This window comes from Schistocerca piceifrons, chromosome 4 (assembly GCF_021461385.2).
Source record: "Schistocerca piceifrons isolate TAMUIC-IGC-003096 chromosome 4, iqSchPice1.1, whole genome shotgun sequence".
Lineage (NCBI taxonomy): Eukaryota > Metazoa > Arthropoda > Insecta > Orthoptera > Acrididae > Schistocerca > Schistocerca piceifrons.
The window spans coordinates 630,714,202-630,731,273 of NC_060141.1; the positions used below are offsets into that span (position 1 = coordinate 630,714,202).

Below are 17,072 nucleotides of genomic sequence, written 5' to 3' on the forward strand. Positions count from 1 at the left end.
TACTCCGAGGGCCTTGCTTCGACTCAGGTCTTTCAGTGCTCTCTCAAACTCTTCACGCAGTATCGTATCTCCCATTTCATCTTCATCTACATCCTCTTCCATTTCCATAATATTGTCCTCGAATACATCGCCCTTGTATAGACCCTCTATATACTTCTTCCACCTTTCTGCTTTCCCTTCTTTGCCTAGAACTGGGTTTCCATCTGAGCTCTTGATATTCATACAAGTCGTTCTCTTATCTCCAAAGGTCTCTTTAATTTTCCTGTAGGCAGTATCTATCTTACCCCTAGTCAGACAAGCCTCTACATCCTTACATTTATCCTCTAGCCATCCCTGCTTAGCCATTTTGCACTTCCTGTCGATCTCATTTTTGAGACGTTTGTATTCATTTTTGCCTGCTTCATTTACTGTATTTTTATATTTTCTCCTTTCATCAATTAAATTCAATATTTCTTCTGTTACCCAAGGATTTCTACTAGCCCTCTTCTTTTTACCTACTTGATCCTCTGCTGCCTTCACTACTTCATCCCTCAAAGCTACCCATTCTTCTTCTACTGTATTTCTTTTCCCCATTCCTGTCAATTATTCCCTTATGCTCTCCCTGAAACTCTGTACAACCTCTGGTTCTTTCAGTTTATCCAGGTCCCATCTCCTTAAATTCCCACCTTTTTGCAGTTCCTTCAGTTTTAATCTACAGACCATAACTTATAGATTGTGGTCAGAGTCCACATCTGCCCCTGGAAATGTCATACAATTTAAAACCTGGTTCCTAAATCTCTGTCTTACCATTATATAATCTATCTGATACCTTTTAGTATCTCCAGGGTTCTTCCATGTATACAACCTTCTTTCATGATTCTTAAACCAAGTGTTAGCTATGATTATGTTGTGCTCTGTGCAAAATTCTACCAGGCGGCTTCCTCTTTCATTTCTTAGCCCCAATCCATATTCACCTACTACGTTTCCTTCTCTCCCTTTTCCTACTGACGAATTCCAGTCACCCATGACTATTAAATTTTCGTCTCCCTTCACTATCTGAATAATTTCTTTTATTTCATCATACATTTCTTCAATTTCTTCGTCTTCTGCAGAGCTAGTTGGCATATAAACTTGTACTACTGTAGTAGGTGTGGGCTTGGTATCTATCTTGACCACAATGATGCGTTCACTATGCTGTTTGTAGTAGCTTACCCGCATACCTATTTTCCTATTCATTATTAAATCTACTCCTGCTTTACCCCTATTTGATTTTGTGTTTATAACCCTGTAGTCACCTGACCAGAAGTCTTGTTCATCCTGCCATCGAACTTCACTAATTCCCACTATATCTAACTTTAACCTATCCATTTCCCTTTTTAAATTTTCTAACCTACCTGCCCGATTAAGGGATCTGACATTCCACGCTCCGATCCATAGAACGCCAGTTTCCTTTCTCCTGATAACGACATCCTCTTGAGTAGTCCCCGCCCGGAGATCCGAATGGGGGACTATTTTACCTCCGGAATATTTTACCCAAGAGGACGCCATCATCATTTAATCATACAGTAAAGCTGCATACCCTCGGGAAAAATTACGGCTGTAGTTTCCCCTTGCTTTCAGCCGTTCGCAGTACCAGCACAGCAAGGCCGTTTTGGTTATTGTTACAAGGCCAGATCAGTCAATCATCCAGACTGTTGCCCTTGCAACTACTGAAAAGGCTGCTGCCCCTCTTCAGGAACCACACGTTTGTCTGGCCTCTCAACAGATACCCCTGAGTTGTGGTTGCACCTACGGTACGGCTATCTGTATCGCTGAGGCACGCAAGCCTCCCCACCAACGGCAAGGTCCATCGTTCATGGGGGGGTGGGGGGGAGGGGGAAGTCCCCAATTGCAGTTACATATTTCGTATACCTAGAAGGTGGTTTTGGCAAATTCAACACAGTGCAGAGAACATTACCAGCCCTTGCATCTTTACCAATGCGTCTAAGGCCATTGAACAGTCTCACATTAGTTTCATACAATTCATTACCTGAACAATTTGATGAAATATGAAATGCTTTTTCGTTTTTGGACTTCTGACATTTAATAATTAATTTAGCCACAACACCTGTTCTAGCCCCAATATCCTCATAAAGTTTAACTTCCCCACCACAAAGGCTGTAAGAGACAGTCTCAGAAGTAACTAGCGCAAGAATTTGCAGTTCAGTAATGACGTTGTCCATAATACCATTACTTTTACTACCGTCACCCGTTTCTAAAGTTACTTTCCTTTTCCATGCACTAAGGGGAGTGTTCACTTCAGAAACATTATCGTGGTTTCCTTCACTGCTAGCACATGTTGTTTTCAAGTATCTCCGAAGAAAATACAGGTCTCACATAACTGTTATCCGCAAATTTGCGTTTCTTGAAGTTACTTTTACGCTTAGTCACTTTATTTACGTATAAAAAGAAATAGAAGTTAGCTTACTACAAAAATAGCCGATAATCACACTACTTTCAACGAAAACTAGTATTAGAAACAAAGGACTGATTTGTTTATTCGCAATGCCAACTTCTGAGACGTAGCAGTAGGCACAAAACAAAGCATTTCACAGCCTTCGAGACTGTGTAGTTCCCAAGATATGACTGTTCAACTGTTGCGGTATATGCGTAGCCACGAAATTTGACAGTCACACTTCAACATTCAGAATATTATTTGAAGGACTCAAAATTGACTGATTTTAATGTATTATATACCAAAATGTTCAGGAAAGTCCAAAGTATATGATGGAGTAGAAAACAGAAAATGTCAGATTTCAACGAATTTCACGCACAACGTCCCCTTAAGAACAGAAAATGTCAGATTTTAACGAATTTCATGCACAATGTCCGCTTAAGAACTACGTCGCATCGTTTTTAACGTCGTGAGGACCATAATGAAAAGCAGTGACTTCAACGAAATTATCGTTTTCGAATAAAACTATCAGTTTTGTTCATCTCGTTGCGTAGTTCTTTCAGTTACCTTGTGTGGTTTGTATTAGCAATTCAGCAGTCACTAGATGCGGATATGGAGGGGCATGTTGTCAGTACACTGCTCTCCCAGCCGTATGTCAGTTTACGAGACAGGGGCCGCTATTTCTCAGTCAAGTAGCTCCTCAGTTTGCCTCACAATGGTTGAGTGCACGCCGCTTGCCAACAGCGCTCGGCAGACCGGATGCCTACCTATCCAAGTGCTAGCCCAGCCCGACAGCACTTAATTCGGTGATCTGAAGGGAACCGGTGTTCCGCTGCGGCAAGGCTGTTGGCAGTTCATCGTCGGAAAAAATTAGTAAACCCGGTAAGATGACACCGATTTTGATTCGGTGACGGCATCTACCACTTAGTGGCTAGTAGGTGTACTGATAGTGGTTTATTCCTCGTCTGTCAACAGATAGTGTATTGGCATAGCTACCAGAGCACCATCCGTGTCTACCATTTAATAAGGAGAATAGTCACAGCTAGAAGGCTGAATGTGGTGCAAACGTGTGAAGCAAGCATGCATCCATGCCGTGGAGACGCATTCGTGCGAAACATCCAACTGAGCGAGTTTGGAAGGCCTCAAACTGTGACCTTTCGAGTGGCGGGATGGTGCTGCGTCAGTTATGCAACGATTCTGGTATCAGTGGTCACGTGAACATTCTCATACCTGTAGACGATGTTCTGGACGTTCACCCAACACAGACACCTTCCGAGATTGTCGTATTGTAGGGGCAGCAGTGATGGATCGTACATCCACCACAGCACAGATAGGAGGGCTTGTGAGCCCAAACCTGTCAACACGAACTATTGCGATCATATTATTATTAGAGGGACTACAGGCATGCACATCCCTAGCCCATCTTCCACTCAAGCCACAGCATCGTCGTGCATGGCTCGACTGGTGCCATCAGAGGATCGTTTAGAAGATTGACTGGCGCGCCACGGTCATCAGTGATGAAAGCAGATTCTGCCTGCACACAAGTGAAGGTCGTGTGCGTGTACAAGGTAGACCTGACGAGTGCTATCTCCTAGAGTGCATTCCTCCAAGACACACTGGCCTCAACGCAGGCGTTACTCTCTGTTGATCCATTGTGGGCGTGGGACAGTGGCTAGTCAAATATTTAACAAAGAAATTCTGCAAATAGCATGCAAACTGAGAAGTTGTTTTACTTTATTTTAGCTAATACTTTCGGCAATTTAGTATGTCATCTTCAGGCCCAATATGCACCTCCAAGAAATTATCGATATCAGAATACTGGGGTCATCTGTTTCTGGATGTTGTGGATTCTGAAGTGCTTTCTTCGAAGATTTGACTGCCGACCTTACTGTCTGGGTTGCGATAATCTAAAAGTCTCGTTCAGCCTTGGTGTGTCTGGAGGGGCCGCTAACCAACAATCGGTACGTTCTTTTGCCATTCTGCCAACTGGAAGACCATGTGTTGTTTCAACATAACAATGCTTGCTCACACACTGACTGTGAAACTCAACTTGCTCTGCAAGAAGTGCAGCAACTTCCCTGGACAGCTCGATCTCCAGACTTGTCTCCAATCGAGTACGTGTGGGCTATGATGCGACGAGAAGTGACTCGTGTGGCTCGTCAGCCAACAACTCTTACAGAACTGCGTGAACAGGTCGAGCTGGCGTGGCACAACGTATCCCAAGTCTAACAACCCTACCACAACAAAGGTCAAAAATTAATTATGATTGTAGTGTTGCTCACGCTGCTAAATATTGCTTTTTCGGGCAACAACGAAGTTACACTATGTGGCAGGTGTCATTAGAGCACAGTTAATAAAGTCATTTCTTGAAATAATGGATAAACTAGGCACTCATTTTTTCGTCTTTCCCACGCTGGTCTCGTTGTGAACTCATGGCTCAATCGTCGAAAAATCTAGGTAGTGATGATTCCAAACTCGGATGCAAAGAGGCCTAGGTGTTATTCTGCGATATTCAAAAGTTTTATAGATGTGTTTCATAAACCATTCTTGAAGATTAAACTTTTGCAAGTTAGAAAAATGGTGATGTAAAAACGTAATCAGCACTCCGAATTTAAGTTACACTTCTTTTTTTATTACTTTTGTTGCAATACCACGTAACTCGTTCCAAAACATCACTTCACAATATAAAACATACTTGAAAATATCTTCCTCACTGTTAAAGTTCACATTTCATAAACTGACTACAATTTGCGTCTTTTTAACCAAAGCTTGACTCTCTAATAACCGCTTACGCGACCAAAAATCAGAGTTACAAGTACGTCAATAATCATAGTGACAAAAGAAAGAAAACACATAATAATAATATCATTGCAATATATACATATCGATGTATCGAAGTACCTCTACATTAATGAAATCAAATCTGAATGTTGTCACAGAAATATGTTAACTGTTTTACAGAAACACAGTAGAATATTGCTGGTATCGAGACATTGAGGTGAGGTGCCGTGATGGTTACGTAATTCAAGTACCATCACACAGGACGGTATTCGCCATCTGAACGAACGACAATATGTCAGATTGAGATCTGCATTGCCTCCTGCAGAGGCTCCAGAACGTACTAATACTGGTGTTTCAGAATGGGTCGATAGCTGGTACCTCAGAAATACTTGTGCTACTGATTTGTATAAGTAATCACTTCATATACTCCAAATGCACTGTTGCAACAATGAATTGTAAACCTCTAAAAGGGTGTATTAATTTTTTTCTGGCAGTGTATGTATGTGTTACCTGGCCGTGACACGTCATGTGAGAGCTACTTTTGTCCTTGAGTTATGACCACCAGTGTAATATCATTGTCAGTAACTTTGAAATATGAGCTATTAAGCTGCACGTCATTTACGACGGCGGCCGAGTTTAGGTTCGTTCTGCACACCTGACGTCACAAAACAGTCAGCCAATGAACAGAGAACGACGTTGCCAGAGCTCGACTGCAGTGCAGAGCACGGACGAGTGTCTTCAGTTTCAGAAACGTTCAGTCATAAATAAAGTAATTGAACAAAAGCAATGTCTTGATAGCAGACTGACTTTAATAGAAAGTTTGGAAAAAGCATTCTTTGTATCAGTCGCTTCATATTCTATTAATTAATTAAACCAAACAAGCAATAAGCCTCCTAATTCAGGCGATAGCAAGGAAAGGTGTTTGTATCATTCTCACTAACAGCTTTTTCGCAATAAAGAACAGCGGTAATTGTTTTATTTCCTATTGTACTTCGACGAAACGTGAGTAATTCATAGTCATAACAAAATACGGAAGTACTAAGGAATGACGAGATGCGTTTGAAGTTCTCTAACGCTATAGATACAGCAATAAGGAATAGCGCAGTAGGCAGTACAGTTGAAGAGGAATGGACATCTCTAAAAAGGGCCATCACAGAAGCTGGTAAGGAAAACATGGGTACAAAGAAGGTAGCTGCGAAGAAACCATGGGTAACAGAAGAAATACTTCAGTTGATTGAAGAAAGGAGGAAGTACAAACATGTTCCGGGAAAATCAGGAATACAGAAATACAAGTCGCTGAGGAATGAAATAAATAGGAAGTGCAGGGAAGCTAAGACGAAATGGCTGCAGGAAAAATGTGAAGACATCGAAAAAGATATGATTATCGGAAGGACAGACTCAGCATACAGGAAAGTCAAAACAACCTTTGGTGACATTAAAAGCAACGGTGGTAACATTAAGAGTGCAACGGGAATTCCACTGTTAAATGCAGAGGAGAGAGCAGATAGGTGGAAAGAATACATTGAAAGCCTCTATGAGGGTGAAGATTTGTCTGATGTGATAGAAGAAGAAACAGGAGTCGATTTAGAAGAGATAGGGGATCCAGTATTAGAATCGGAATTTAAAAGAGCTTTGGAGGACTTACGGTCAAATAAGGCAGAAGGGATAGATAACATTCCATCAGAATTTCTAAAATCATTGGGGGAAGTGGCAACAAAACGACTATTCACGTTGGTGTGTAGAATATATGAGTCTGGCGATATACCATCTGACATTCGGAAATGTATCATCCACACAATTCCGAAGACGGCAAGAGCTGACAAGTGCGATAATTATCGCACAATCAGCTTAACAGCTCATGTATCGAAGCTGCTTACAAGAATAGTATATAGAAGAATGGAAAAGAAAATTGAGAATGCGCTAGGTGACGATCAGTTTGGCTTTAGGAAAAGTAAAGGGACGAGAGAGGCAATTCTGACCTTACAGCTAATAATGGAAGCGAAGCTAAAGAAAAATGAAGACACTTTCATAGGATTTGTCGACCTGGAAAAAGCGTTCGACAATATAAAATGGTGCAAGCTGTTCGAGATTCTGAGAAAAGTAGGGGTAAGCTATAGGGAGAGACGGGTCATATACAATATGTACAACAACCAAGAGGGAATAATAAGATGGACGATCAAGAACGAAGTGCTCGTATTAAGAAGGGTGTAAGACAAGGCTGTAGCCTTTCGTCCCTACTCTTCAATCTGTACATCGGGGAAGCAATGATGGAAATAAAAGAAAGGTTAAGAAGTGGAATTAAAATAGAAGGTGAAAGGATATCAATGATACGATTCGCTGATGACATTGCTATCCTGAGTGAAAGTGAAGAAGAATTAAATGATCTGCTGAACGGAATGAACAGTCTAATGAGTACACAGTATGGTTTGAGAGTAAATCGGAGAAAGTCGAAGGTAATGAGAAGTAATAGAAATGAGAACAGCGAGAAACTTAACATCAGGATTGATGGTCACGAAGTCATTGAAGTTAAGGAATTCTGCTACCTAGGCAGTAAAATAACCAATCACGGACGGAGCAAGGAGGACATCAAAAGCAGATTCGCTATGGCAAAAAAGGCATTTCTGGCCAAGAGGAGTCTACTAATATCAAATACCGGCCTTAATTTGAGGAAGAAATTTCTGAGGATGTACGTCTGGAGTACATCATTGTATGGAGTGAAACATGGACAGTGGGAAAACCGGATCAGAAGAGAATCGAAGCATTTGAGATGTGGTGCTATAGACGAATGTTGAAAATTAGGTGGACTGATAAGGTAAGGAATGAGGAGGTTCTACGCAGAATTGGAGAGGAAAGGAATATGTGGAAAACACTGATAAGGAGAAGGGACAGGATGATAGGACATCTGCTAAGACATGAGGGAATGACTTCCATGGTACCAGAGGGAGCTGTAGAGGGCAAAAACTGTAGAGGAAGACAGAGATTGGAACACGTCAAGCAAATAATTGAGGACGTAGGTTGCAAGTGCTACTCTGAGATGAAGAGGTTAGCACAGGGGGAAAGGAATTCGTGGCGGGCCGCATCAAACTAGTCAGTAGACTGATGACCAAAAAAAAGAAAAAAAAAACGAGAGGTGCTTGGTTCAAGTCTTCCCTTGAGTGAAAGAAAAGTTTAGCCGGCACGGTAGTTCAGCGTGTTCGGTCAGAGGGTTATCTACCCTCTGTAATAAAAAAACTGAGTGAATGAATCAATAATGAACTTCAACGGGCGTCAGGCGACGTCCGCCACGAACAATTTTAACGAACAAAATGAGATTACAAAAAAAAAATTTAAAAAAAATAAAGTGTACGGCTGCTAAGTGAAAGGTTCTCAGTTCAAACCTTGTTCGGTGCTTAATATTTTCTTCATTTAAAAACAATATCGAAGTCTCTTAATTCATGAATTTTATTCGTTTGAATGCAATGTTTTGAAATTTCTAGTGGCAACATCTAATGCTGCGCAATAACTGCGCTGAACATCGAAACAAAATTAAGTCATTTGTGGGGGGGAGGTATCAGTCAATAAGATGTGTAAAAATCAAATTTTTGGGCCAAATAGTTTTTGAGAAATCGAATGATAAGTGTGTCAAAGCAGTCGGAACACCATGTGTCTGCACAGGCGAGCAGTGCAGTGTTGAAAAATCGCGCACAGCGCGGAATTCGGGGAGCACGTCTGTAGCAGCGAAAGGGTTAATGCGGCCGTGGTGGCTTTTCTTCATAAACTGCGCGCTCTCCCCTAAACATAAGTTTGTGAACTATACTATACTATGGCGCTGCTTCTCTTGGCGCGTACAACTGGCAACGCAGCAATCTCCCGAGTATGGGCGGGCATGCGCGAACCGCCAAGATAAAATAATTAAACTATAAGTTGGTTGTATGGTAGATTTTCACACTTAGCTGTTCTTGAATATTCAGGATAAATATACTTTGCACTACCTATGCAGAGATGAAGAGGCTTGCTTAAAATAGATTAGTCTTTGGACTGAAGACAGTGAAAGTAACAGCGTGTCAACGCGCTCAAGTTTTAGCTTCCAGTAGGAGGGAGTTGATGTGAGCGTTGTATTCTTTCCGGCAGCTGCTGTACCTGCACTCGGTGCTGTTCGAGCTGGAGGTGCTGCGCTCGCCGCGGCTGCTGCCCGAGGGCTACCAGCTGGACGGCGACAGCCCCAGCCAGCCGGCCACGCCGGAGCCGGAGCCCGAGCCGGAGCTGGAGCAGCTGGACGTGCGCCGTCGACAGCTGCGCTATCTGGACCGCCGCGGCTCCCAGGGCACGCGCGCCATCCTGCTCAAGGGACAGATGCGCCGCATGGGCGAGTCGGGCGCCGTAGTCTTCCTCTGCTCTCCGCTGTGAGTAGTCCAACTGCACCACTGGTCCAGCACTTTCTGTAAACACAGCAAAGGCAGTCCCACTAGGTTCAATTCTGGGTCCACTATTATTCCTTATACATGTGAATGACCTTTCACTTAACATTCAAGAAGCAAAACTGGTAACTCTTGCAGAGGGTACTAGTGTTATATTAAATCCCATCATCTTACTCTGCTCCTCACTGTGAGTAGCCCAACTGCACCACCGTCACACCGCACTTTCCGTACACACAGCAAAGGTAGTCCCACTGGGTTCAGTTCTGGGTCCGCTACTATTCCTTATACATGTGAATGACCTTTCACTCAACATTCAAGAAGCAAAACTGGTACTTCTTGCAGAGGGTACTAGTGTTTTTTTTAAACACCATAATCTTACTCTGCTCCTCACTGTGAGTAGCCCAACTGCACCACCGTCACACCGCACTTTCCGTAAACACAGCAAAGGGAGACCCACTGGGTTCAATTCTGGGTCCGCTACTATTCCTTATACATGTGAATGACCTTCCACTCAACATTCAAGAAGCAAAACTGGTACTTCTTGCAGAGGGTACTAGTGTTATATTAAATCCCATCATCTTACTCTGCTCCTCACTGTGAGTAGCCCAACTGCACCACCGGCACACCGCACTTTCCGTAAACACAGCAAAGGGAGTCCCACTGGGTTCAATTCTGGGTCCGCTACTATTCCTTATACATGTGTATGAGCTTCCACTCAACATTCAAGAAGCAAAACTGGTACTTCTTGCAGAGGGTACTAGTGTTATATTAAATCCCATCATCTTACTCTGCTCTTCACTGTGAGTAGCCCAACTGCACCACCATCACACCGCACTTTCCGTAAACACAGCAAAGGGAGTCCCACTGGGTTCAATTCTGGGTCCGCTACTATTCCTTATACATGTGAATGACCTTCCACTCAACATTCAAGAAGCAAAACTGGTACTTCTTGCAGAGGGCACTAATGTTACATTAAATCCCATCATCTTCCTCTGCTCTCCGCTCTGAGTAGTCCAACTGCACCACCGGCACAGCACGCTTTCCGTAAACGCAGCAAAGGGATTACCACAGGGTTCAATTCTGGGTCCACTACTATTCCTTATACATGCGAATGACCCTTCACTTAACATTCAACAAGCAAAATTTGTACTTCTTGCAGACAGTACTAGTGTTACATTAAATCCCATTAAAAAGAAAGCAACAGAAGAGTTGGTAAATTATATTTACAGCTCTGTGAAAATGGACTCAGCCTAAATTTTGAGGAAACACACAATTTCAGTTCGGTACAATAAATACTCACACCAAAAATCGATGTTCACATCAACGTCAGTCAGTAAGTAGGGCAGAATGCTCCAAAGTTTTGGATGCATATATGAATGAAAACCTGAACTGGAAGAAGCGTATTACTGAGCTATTCAAACAGTTAAGTTCAGCTCCTTTTTCTCTTCGTATAATTGACAATCTTGGAAACAAATGTACCAACCTCCAGACCATATTTTTACATATTTCCACGCAAGAATGTTTACGGAATGATTTTCTGTGGTAACTCATCACTAAGAAAGAAAGTACTGATTGAAGGAAAGCGAGCAGTAAGAATAATATGTGGTGTTCACCCATGGGCGTTATGTTCTTCAAGGAAGTACTCATTTTAGCTGCATCGTCACAATGCATATACTCGCTAGTGAAATTCGTCATTAATTTAAGAAGAACAGTGATGTCCATACCTACAACACCAGAGGGAAGAATGACCTTTATTGCCCATTGTTAAAGCTGTCCGTGGCTGAGAATGAAATTCAGTGTTGAGCATCAAAATTTTTTGATCATTTGCTGACTAATATAAAATGTTTGACAGGTACCTAAGCAAGTTTTAAATATAATTTAAAATCGTTTCTCCTGGACAACTCTTTCCATGCCATTGACGAATTTCTACCTAAAAACTGTACTTGCATGAGTAGCACTAAAAAAACAATATCTTCATGTTAACACGAATCATGCATGTATATCCTGTAAAGTGATTCGTTCCACATCATTTCAGTGAAATAATCGTTCAAATGATCTATGTAACATGTAACTAAGTAAGTAACTCTGGGAAGGGAGATTAGGAGCCAATTGAAATATGTCTGTTCTTGGCGCCTCATGTATATTAATCCCATTCACTACCATTGGCACGTATATCTCCCACGATTGATTATCAGAGAACCATTGGGAATTTTCTGCATGTTATTGCCGCCTATTCGCAGTATTATAGAGAGGCACAGCAATGTTACTCCTGCGGTAGTATTGTGGGGAACCATCCGGTATGACATCAGGAGACGGATGATAGTGACTGTCCACAGCTCGTGGTCGTGCGGTAGCGTTCTCGCTTCCCACGCCCGGGTTCCCGGGTTCGATTCCCGGCGAGGTCAGGGTTTTTTTCTGCCTCGTGATGACTGGGTGTTGTGTGATGTCCTTAGGTTAGTTAAGTTTAAGTACTTCTAAGTTCTAGGGGACTGATGACCATAGATGTTAAGTCCCATAGTGCTCAGAGCCATTTGAACCATTTTTCTGATAGTGACTGAGGGAACTGTGGCGGAAGAGCAATACGTCTCGGACGTCCTGAGTTCTCATGTGTTAGTAAAATGGTTCAAACGGCTCTAAGCACTATGGGACTTAACATCTGTGGTCATCAATCCCCTAGACTTAGAACTACCTAAACCTAACTAACCTAAGGACATCACACACATCCATGCCCGAGGCAGGATTAGAACCTGCGACCGTAACAGCAGCGCGGTTCCAGACTGAAGCGCCTAGAACCGCTCGGCTGCAACGGCCGACCACGCGGTAGTAGAACGTTGCCATTTATCGACAGGCAATGCTCGTCCACACACAGAATGTGTAGTCTAAGTGATCCAAAAGGAAGTACTGACTGCGCCAAAGTAAACATTTGAGTACAAACGTAATTACAAAATAACTTTTATTTTACCAAACTGTATTCCATATCTAGTTAATTTCCACCACGGTTACGACCGCCACCCAAGTACTTGCTGTGCGTCCTTTCGAGTCTGCTGATAAGTGCGCTCATTCTGTCAAGTTCCTTGCAAATTTTTCTCTATTTTGTTATCAACGAAATATTATTACATTCCCTCCCAACCCGCAATGCTCCATTTCTTATCCTCATTCCCTTTTGGGTGATTCACTTTTTTTCTCAAGCAGTGTTGTACAGAAAAGATGATTTCCATCCCACTTTAGCAAGTTCACTTCTTCGGATCATGGGAGCCACTTTTCCCACCCTGATATATCCGACAATTTTAATGTACTTGGTAACGTACTGTTGCCTCTGTTTTGGTTGTTCAAATAGTCGCCTGTCATTAATTTTCGTGTTTTTGTTGCTTTTAAGACTTTTACATAGCTGCGAAATGTGCCATTGTTTGAAATCTCTCTACTGGTGTCCACATCAAATTTTTACTGGATATTGTTGTTTTTAACTGATACATTACAGAAATGACCACTGTTCATTTCTTGGTTTTCTTCCTGGAGGCAGCCATTTTAATCTGAATTTTTCCGACGTTCGTTAGACCTTATCACACGCCTAACCAATTCTTATTTTAGTGATTCCTTGGGTCAGTAGATCGCTGACTCCTGTTTCGTTCCCTATGTATTTCTCGCCCAGTTTCTTCGTTTTACATTCAACATACTTCGATCCAGTGCCGTCTATATGACTCAGTTATTTTATCCCTGTTTATGTGCGGGAGATTACGTGTAAGAGCCACAGGTGAGGGTACGTTGATACACGATTTGAAGTACATCCTTTTTGTACACACCAACAGGTTTTTCTTCATAAGAAACATCGCGTTTCCAAAATTTTTCCGTGTGTTGTTAGCGTCGGTATCCGTTTCCAGTCACCGACTTTTGCTGGATGCTAGGATACCTTCAAGAAATATGTACTGTTGTGTATTTCAAGTCCTTCCAGGTCGTTAGTCATCATCTTTGCTTCTGTTACGTCAGTATGGAGGTTAGCTTGATTAGTCACTTCGTTGAGCTGTTCTACTATCTTCTGTGCGATCTGCAAAGATTGCTACGTCGTCTGCAAATCTCTGACCGTTTAGAAATATTATCAGTAGCCGTGTCCAGCAGTTAGCACGTATTTCTCGAAAATCATTTTGTACCATCGCCAGCTGCTACGAAAATCATTATTTTTACTGCTTTTCGACTGTTATTAATCATCGCCAAGCACCTGAATACAGATGTGAACAGATTTTTGTACAGCTTTTATATTACACATTTTTATAATCTTACGAAATCAATTGATGTGTTTACGCGTTTTTCAGCTACAGTATCTGTAAAGATACGTTAGAGGTGCTCTGGATCAGGCGTTTCTCTCTGTAATTTACAAAAAAAGAAGAAAGGATTATTTATTTACATAAGAAACGTTACTCTTTCTGCAGAGTTTACTTAGTTATTTTTCAGACAGTTAAAGTGACGAGTTATTTTTAAACAGAGTTTTTCTGGCACGAAGCTGATGTATTTAAGCCACCTGTATGAAATCAATTCAAATCAAATTTCTATGAAGTTTATTTAGAGAGCTAGAAACGTTCAACGTTTTGGGAGTGGATGCACTTGTTGTACGGAACATAGTGTAGATTTAATATCTCTTCCCTGTCACGGCCAATGCCGTGATTCACAGAGGACTATTTCAATCGATCAAAATGAGTGTTTCAGCTTTCCAGCTAAAACCACTCAGTTTATTTAAGTAACTGGAAGAAACTTAAATCAGGATGACAGGACTAAGAAATGATTTCATTCACTTTAAGAGTACAGTTTATAGCAACTTCGGGGGCCACATACTACAGCTGTAAACACATTAGCATAAATAATGCAACTTATTTTCAGTTCTACATCTACATCTACATCTACATCTACATTGATACTCCGCAAGCCACCCAACGGTGTGTGGCGGAGGGCACTTTACGTGCCACTGTCATTACCTCCCTTTCCTGTTCCAGTCGCGTATGGTTCGCGGGAAGAACGACTGTCTGAACGCCTCCGTGCGCGCTCTAATCTCTCTAATTTTACATTCGTGATCGCCTCGGAAGTATAAGTAGGGGGAAGCAATATATTCGATACCTCATCCAGAAACGCACCCTCTCGAAACCTGGCGAGCAAGCTACACCGCGATGCAGAGCGCCTCTCTTGCAGAGTCTGCCACTTGAGTTTATTAAACATCTCCGTAACGCTATCACGGTTACCAAATAACCCAGTGACGAAACGCGCCGCTCTTCTTTGGATCTTCTCTATCTCCTCCGTCAACCCGACCTGGTACGGATCCCACACTGATGAGCAATACTCAAGTATAGGTCGAACGAGTGTTTTGTAAGCCACCTCCTTTGTTGATGGACTACATTTTCTAAGCACTCTCCCAATGAATCTCAACCTGGTACCCGCCTTACCAACAATTAATTTTATATGATCATTCCACTTCAAATCGTTCCGTACGCATACTCCCAGATATTTTACAGAAGTAACTGCTACCAGTGTTTGTTCCGCTATCATATAATCATACAATAAAGGATCCTTCTTTCTATGTATTCGCAATACATTACATTTGTCTATGTTAAGGGTCAATTGCCACTCCCTGCACCAAGTGCCTATCCGCTGCAGATCTTCCTGTATTTCGCTACAATTTTCTAATGCAGCAACTTCTCTGTATACTACAGCATCATCCGCGAAAAGCCGCATGGAACTTCCGACACTATCTACTAAGTCATTTATATATATTGTGAAAAGCAATGGTCCCATAACACTCCCCTGTGGCACGCCAGAGGTTACTTTAACGTCTGTAGACGTCTCTCCATTGATAACAACATGCTGTGTTCTGTTTGCTAAAAACTCTTCAATCCAGCCACACAGCTGGTCTGATATTCCGTAGGCTCTTACTTTGTTTATCAGGCGACAGTGCGGAACTGTATCGAACGCTTTCCGGAAGTCAAGAAAAATAGCATCTACCTGGGAGCCTGTATCTAATATTTTCTGGGTCTCATGAACAAATAAGGCGTGTTGGGTCTGACACGATCGCTGTTTCCGGAATCCATGTTGATTCCTACATAGTAGATTCTGGGTTTCCAGAAATGACATGATACGCGAGCAAAAAACATGTTCTAAAATTCTACAAGAGATCGACGTAAGAGATATAGGTCTATAGTTTTGCGCATCTGCTCGACGATCCTTCTTGAAGACTGGGACTATCTGTGCTCTTTTCCAATCATTTGGAACCCTCCGTTCCTCTAGAGACTTGCGGTACACGGCTGTTAGAAGGGGAGCAAGTTCTTTCGCGTACTCTGTGTAGAATCGAATTGGTATCCCGTCAGGTCCAGTGGACTTTCCTCTATTGAGTGATTCCAGTTGCTTTTCTATTCCTTGGACACTTATTTCGATGTCAGGCATTTTTTCGTTTGTGCGAGGATTTAGAGAAGGAACTGCAGTGCGGTCTTCCTCTGTGAAACAGCTTTGGAAAAAGGTGTTTAGTATTTCAGCTTTACGCGTGTCATCCTCTGTTTCAATGCCATCATCATCCCGTAGTGTCTGGATATGCTGTTTCGAGCCACTTACTGATTTAACGTAAGACCAGAACTTCCTTCTCTACAACAGCGAAGAGTACTCGAGGAGAACCGCAGATGTACTACTAAAACACTTAAACTACTTGCATATTGTATTATTATACTAAACCACAGTATAATTTCTTTTGTACTCTCGTCTGTGTATTCCCTTTGTTGATAACATATGACGAATTAAAACTGCGCGGTCCGCCTCGGTAGCTGTGGTGCCTGCGTTCGATTCCCGGCCGGGTCGGAGATTTTTCTCTGCTTGGAGACAGGGTGTTGTGTTGTCATTATCTTCGTATCATCGTAACTGACACGAAAAAAGCCTAAGTGGCGTCACATTACAAGTCAAAGCCCATATAACTTCGTACAAGGGCACAGTTTGACACTTTAATCTTCTGAATTGTCGTATCGTCTTTCCGCTGTCGAGATGGCTCTATGAGCACGTCCAGAAAGCCAATATTTAAAACCAGAAATGTTGGACTAGGCTTCGCCAATGTGGATATGAATCGTCGGACAATTTGTATATTGCTAAAATTACACAGAGCGAGAAAATACACAATCGGAACAAATGAGCAAGCAGTGAAGAGAGAAGAAATGTAAATTCCTGGGTATGAACATCGACGAAAAACAACTTTCATGTGTACTGCTGCCAGAAAGGCTCTACGGGGTAGCACACATCGACAAAGAAGCTTCCGCATGACTAAATGTAATAAGAGGGTATGTTGACACGTAATGCTAAGTTTTTTAAGTGAAAACTCTTAAACCTTTTTAAATAAAACGAACATTATTAAAATTCTACATCTTCCTTCTTCGTATGCACATTTGCAGTCCTCTGCCGCTAGAGAGCTCTGTACTGTAGCGAGTAACATGACAGTGTGCAACAAAACTATGTCGGTGCGTGAG

The 17,072-nt window shown here is 42.2% G+C and overlaps 1 protein-coding gene across 1 annotated transcript in view; it reads left to right on the top strand.

Moving 5' to 3' along the window:
* LOC124795193 (soluble guanylate cyclase 89Db-like) overlaps positions 1–17,072 on the top strand; it is a 440,530-nt gene that overhangs the window by 340,249 nt on the left and 83,209 nt on the right. Inside the window, exon 6 of the mRNA XM_047259097.1 lies at positions 9,305–9,576. Coding sequence (XP_047115053.1) covers positions 9,305–9,576 — 272 coding nt within the window. The remainder of the gene's footprint in view (positions 1–9,304; positions 9,577–17,072) is intronic.